The sequence below is a fragment of the Phyllobates terribilis genome, unplaced genomic scaffold (genome assembly GCF_046119375.1).
Source record: "Phyllobates terribilis strain yellow unplaced genomic scaffold, ASM4611937v1 Scaffold_5__5_contigs__length_657084704, whole genome shotgun sequence".
Lineage (NCBI taxonomy): Eukaryota > Metazoa > Chordata > Amphibia > Anura > Dendrobatidae > Phyllobates > Phyllobates terribilis.
Window position 1 is genome coordinate 97,590,081 of NW_027362765.1, and position 6,331 is coordinate 97,596,411.

The window sequence follows — 6,331 nt, forward strand, 5'->3', positions numbered from 1 at the left end:
ACACCCCCGTCACGCTTAAATTGGCAAGTACAGATTACACCGCTTCCCTCTCAGCAACCGGAGCCAACAACAAGCGAGCAGTGATAATATCTGGCCGCACTGTTCTCAGGGTTTACAGCAATTCTTTTCTATGAAGGGTCTAAACAAAGCCTGGTACAAGCCGATACAGAGTTATTTAGGGCACAGCCAGAACACTAATGCGCCGGCCTTGTGAAAACAATCCTAGATAGGTGCCCGGATTATACATGTAAGCCGACAGACACAACGGAGTCAAGAAAACACTGTGCTCATCATTTGTGTTGATTGGGGAAGTAGCAGTCTGTACCACCAGGGCTTGCTGGGAGTTATACTACCTAAAATGTGGACGGCTACGACTGCTATAAAAGCAAGAGCAGAAATCTAAAAAGAAATCTTGGAACGTATTAAATGCTCTGCATTGTGTATAAAAGGTTACACTAATAAATCGCCAGAGCCAAGATAAACAGACTTGACAATCACTAGACACAGCCAAACAAAACCTATTCTAGCCAGTGGAGACTGAATGGAAGAGATAAAATACATAGAAATTACTAATTATAATCAGGATCTGATTTACAATGACCAAAAGCTACGAAAAAAAAAACCCATACCATTATGATCCCACCACCCGCACCCCACCATTAGTGTCCAATAACTATTTGCACTGTGCAGCCAAATCAGGATTTATAGCCAACAACATCTATCAGACTACATAGATTAAAAAAGTCAATGTCAGAAGGGAGGCCAATTCATCCCTTTAAGGCTAGGGTCACATCGACCCCATTGGTCCAAGTGTGATCCGATGTTTTGTCAGATCGCACTCGGACCGAAAATACAGTCGTCTGCACGAGCCCTTAGGCACATTTCTATGAGGCAAGGATAGGTAGCTAGGCAGCACCGAGAAAAAACAACAACATTATATTATAATATATATATTATATACATACACACACGACCAGTATTCGCACCAACAAGAAGGTTTTCTCCTCCAAACACATCCAAAGCCATAAACAGGATTTTGACAGTTTCATGTTGCAGTGGGACAAATCAGATACTGAAAAGACAGCACTGTTAACCTAAGTTACTACTGATTAGATCTACATGGTGGTTTGTTTGTTTTGTTTTTTAGTAACTTTTTCAAATACACTAAAACTATCCAAGATTAACAAATCTGCGGCCTAATGAATTTGTAGCTCTAGGAATTAATTATTTTTTATTATCTATATTATTTTATTATATATTTAATGTAATATATTGAATTATTAATTTATATAGATGTATTTTTTTTATATATCTATTACATATTTTATATAGAATTTTAATTTAGTCCTTTTTTTTCAGAATTTTGAAACCTCACGAACAGTGAACAAAATAAAGCAAAATCCACATCCTGTTCTGTATCCTCCACTTACACAAATAAAGCAGAGAAAGGAACAAGCAATGTGTTCTGCAGCCGTGATATAATGTTGGTTGAATTCTACAATCTGGGCACATATACACTTGTTGGGGGGTGTGGGGCGAAGTACACAAAAAAAAACCTACAAAATTACGATCAACAAAAAAAAAAAGAAAAAAACAACTTTGCTATACATGTATTAGCTTGAGAGAGCTAAATATATATATATATAAGTGTAGTTTTTAACCTCAAAACATTTATTCCAGGATGACCGCAAACAGCGTTTTCCATGTCGGAGCCTCAGCTGGGCCTATGTGCAGAAGAAGCAACAGGTCCCTCCTCCCGCCCGTCCCTGTAATTATGCACAAATCTCACCATCGCCCTTCTGTGACAAAGGCTCACGGTATAATTGAAACTAAATTAATTTTCCACTTGTGCCGTTTGCTAATGAAACCTTCACTGCTGAGCATCAAACCCAAACCACCCAGACAGGAAGAAAATGAGAATGGAAAGAAGATTAAAAAAAAAAAAAAAAAGATACAAAATATTAAAAATGAATTAATGTAAATAATAAATACAAATATATTTTAATACAAAGTATCAAGGATTTTTTTTAAAGGCTGCTGTCTGTAGAAGATAAGCATCAGACATTATACAACACCCAGTGATTACCAATTGTCTCGCTACGCACGGTTGGCATCTAAAATAGGGATTGAAAATGGAAAGATTCACGATTAATAAATAAATATGGAAATTTGCGGATTAATAAAATTCAGCCAGGTATGAGAGCGACAACCGCAGAGGGTAGAGAGAAGTCTTCATGGGAATTAGAGAGAGGGCTCCGGAGCTGGGCATTCAAACTGGCATCTATATAATTAATATCAGGCAGCATTGAAGGGAGTTGGCATCTGATCAGAGTGGGCACATGACGGACGCCGCTATATTGGACGTGTCAAAAGTTATAGTCAACTGAGTGATGTCACCCATGGAAATTGCAAAAAGAAAATTAGAAAAATTGTTTTTAAAATCTATATTAAAAAATATAAATATATATATATTTAAAAAATATATATATATTTTTTAAATATAAATTGTTTTAATATACATTTTAATTTTTAATTTTATTTTTGCGATTTCCATTGGTGACATCACTCAATCAACTATAACTTTTGACATGTCCATACATTGATGACCGTTCTACCAAGGCCTGGCACCAGTCATATCCAATGCACCAGTTACACCATCAGACACCATAATGGCAATTTCAGGGGACAGCACACCAACATCAATATCTTTTATCTACCCCTTAACTCAAATGTGGTCACATGACCGCATTGTCCCACCTCCAAGGAACTTCAGGGCACAAAATGCTGCAAAAAAAATATCACCCCCCCCCCCAAAAAAAAAACAACACAAAACGCCCCTAATTTACTTTGGTGGAAAACATACAAAAGGGGGGTTTCGGGTAAAAAAAAAATAAAAAAAGTTGCAAGCTCAACGTAAAAAAAAAAAAAAAAAAAAAAGTAAATGAAAATAATAGCATGAAAAAATTGTGGTTAAAGGGGTCTATCTCCCTCCTGGGGGGCTCATCATGCCAGGGGCAGGTGCAATCCCAGCAGTGGGAATGACTACACGGCGCTATCTGACACATTCCCCCCAGGCACTATGAGACATTTTAGGCAGATGTCGCACAGAAATGTCTCACTGCAACATGATAAACACAACTTGCATAACTGCGCTAAGTGCCCGAGGTCCACTACTCCCACTACTACCACCACTATCCCCACTACTCCCCCCAGGCGCCCTCATGTCTCACCTTGTAGACATTCTCGGTGAGCCGGTGCACCTCCTCCGAGCGGGACATCCTGGCTCCAGTCAGTGCCATACACCGAGGGACCCGCTGTGGTGATAGTAAATATCCCGGTACCGTCGGCGGCAGCGGGGACAGCGTTATCCAGTATGCTGTCACTTGTGTAGGTGCTTATATATCGAGGGGCGTGGTTTCGTCTCTATGACACGCCCAATTAGCCCGCCCACTGTTCAAATCAAACGCCCCGGCCATTGGTCCGCCTCTCAGAAGAGTCTTGTCTCGGCGTTGCTTAGTAACAGTCGCTTTTCCTGCGCCGCCGGCATGGCCCACTCACAAACATGGCGGCGGCCTGGGGAGCTGGCTCAGGTGTGACCTGTACACTGAGGAGGCTGCCAGCCAGCCAAAATAACGTATATACAAGGGAATGGAAGCCAAGCTAATGCATGGCGATAAGGAATGGTCACTCAGCTTTCCCAGAGCCCTGAAAGGCAAATTGTCTCCATGTGTAGAAACAGCAGTGAGGGAAGGAACTATACTTAGAAATTCAGGAGTCTGGGGAAGCTGGTGCTAAAGTCACAAGCACAAACTAATCCGCGGAAGTCGGTATATACATATGCTAAGGCCACGGCCCCACTATCAGTATTCGGTCAGTATTTTTTCTCAGGAGTGGGAGCCAAAACCAGGAGTGGGTGATAAATGCAGAACTGGTGACTTGTTTCTATTATAACTTTTCTCGGATTGTTCCTCACCTGGTTTTGGCTCCCACTCCTGAGAAAAAATACTGACTGAATACTGACCAAATACTGATAGTGGGATTGTGACCTAAAGAGAAGTATTGGAAAGCTGCTCTTAAAGGGGTTGTCCACTTCTGGACAACTTAAAGAGCCCAGATTAAAAACAAAACATGCTCTCCTCCAGGACTGGCACTGTTCCAGTGATGTCAGACACATGACCACTGCAGTCAGTCAGCGGTTCTGATGGGCTGCAGCCTTCACACATCTGAAGATTGCCGCGGTCATGTGAGGCACTTTAGCATTTAAGTAGGGATTATCCAATAGGGAAATCCCCTTTAATCAATGAATTCAGGTTTTTCCTATAGTCCCCTTGTCCCCTTGTATAACATCTGTCCCCTCAGTCTCCCCAGTGTATAATATCCGACCCCTCGCCCCCTGGTGTATAACATCCAGCCCCTCGCCATATCGTCCGCCATTACTAACATAGGACAGAATGGCTGGTGGTGCAGAGCTCACTGATATCAGTGCAGTCATGTAATAGGGGCCACCGGGGTAACAAGTCCATGACATATTTTCCCTCCTAAATCTTCCCCCATCACCTGTGAGTGATATTACTGAGAAGTGGAGGGAAACGCAGCAGCTCAGCCACGAAGTGGAGACCCCGTAACGTTACAGAGCGGGGGGCCGAGTGCTGAGGAGCAGAGGACAGAAAAGTCACCAACGCTCTGCTGACTCCATAACTGCCAAGTCCAGACCTCCTCTGGTATAACATCAGCCCAAACACTGCGCCCCCACCAGGAGCTTCATGGCCGTGCAGCTGCATCACTAAGCACAAGACCGAGTGTCGGATGGAGTGGTGTAAAGCCGCCACCACTGGGCTCTGGAGGAAACGTGTTCTGTGCAGTGACGGATCACACTTATCTATCTCTGGTATCTCATGGACAAGTCTGGGTTTGGTGAATGCCAGGAGAATGTTACCCGCCTGACTGCATTGTGCCTGTTGTACAGATGGTGGAGGAGGAATAATGATATGGGCTTGTTTTTTCAAGGGTCCGCTAAATCCAGTAAAAGGAAATCTTAATACTTCAGCGCAAGACATTGTGGACAATTGCATTCTTCAATCTTTGTGGGAACAATTTGGGGACTACCCATTTGGGTTCCCCATGACTGTGCCCAGTGCACAAGGTCCATACAGACACTGTTGGAGGAGTTTGGTGGAAGAATTTGACGGCCGCACAGAGCCCCATCCAACACTATTGGGATGAACTAGAAAGAAGGTGGTGCGCTCAGCCTCTCTCCAACATCAGGGTCTGACCTCACAAATGCTTTTCTAAATAAAAGGGGGATAACTTTTTCACCCACTCCTCTAACCATGTCCAGTCTCCTTTGTGCAACATTCACTTTCATAGTACCTTCTTTGGGTGGTACACAATAGTATTCTCACACAATAATAATTCCCTTTAGTCTTTCCCAGAAATTAAGAATGTGCCATTAGTGATACAGTAATTATACCATTTTAGTCTTCCCTCCCTTCACAGTAGCAATGCCCTCTCTGTGCCTCCCTCATAATATTAATCACCTCTAGTGCATCCCACACATTGGCGATGCACCCTTAAAGCTGTTGTCTGGGGAAAACAAGTTATCATCTATTCACTTGTTGATCATTGGGAATCCGAGCCCTGTGATCTGCACAGATTGACAAAATGGGGAATTTTTATCCCAGTTAGAATTGAGTGACTGTTCACATGCTTGACCAATGCACCATTCATTTCGTATAGGGCTGCTGAGCACAGTCCTCTGCTTTTTCCAGCTGCCCCATAGAAAATTCCACGACCCCAGTGGTCAGACACCTACTGATCAGCAGGATACCACCTATCCAGCAGACCTATCTATTGGAAAAAATTAGTACATATCATAGCCATAAATCACAATAAAAGTCCCTATGAAGGATGTCAAGGATAACAGCTGACAGATCACATAGATCCCACCACTGCCACCAATATGTCAAGGAACCAACAGGGGAAATAACACAGATTTCTGGCTGGCCCCAATTTGTCATGAGAACAATGTCGGCTGTCCCAAATCGTCAGGACAATTAAGAAATTGACTGACAAGTGATGGACGAGGCCACGGTTGCTTCCACTACTAGGCTGGTTATTGGGGAACTCACAGTGAGCGTATAGTATATGTGATTCCAACAAATGGAATATACACACATGGTCAAAATTGTTGGTACCCCTCGTTTAATGAAAGAAAAACCCACAATGGTCACAGAAATAACTTGAATCTGACAAAAGTAATAATGAATTAAAATCTAGGAAAATGAACAAATGAAAGTCAGACATTGCTTTTCAACCCTGCTTCCACAGAATT

General features: G+C 42.5%; 1 protein-coding gene across 5 annotated transcripts in view; it reads right to left on the bottom strand.

Moving 5' to 3' along the window:
* Positions 1-3,400, bottom strand: part of BAIAP2 (BAR/IMD domain containing adaptor protein 2) — a 130,333-nt gene extending 126,933 nt beyond the window's left edge. For 3 of the 5 annotated variants that reach the window (XR_012321988.1, XM_073682594.1, XM_073682595.1), the window contains exon 1: positions 3,231-3,400. Coding sequence is in view for 4 of the 5 variants with exons in the window: in XM_073682594.1 (XP_073538695.1) it covers positions 3,231-3,299 (69 nt within the window). In the remaining variant the exon portion in view is untranslated. The remainder of the gene's footprint in view (positions 1-3,230) is intronic. The other 2 variants (XM_073682597.1, XM_073682596.1) reach the window with 1 other exon arrangement.
* Between the last annotated feature and the right edge of the window lie 2,931 nt (positions 3,401-6,331).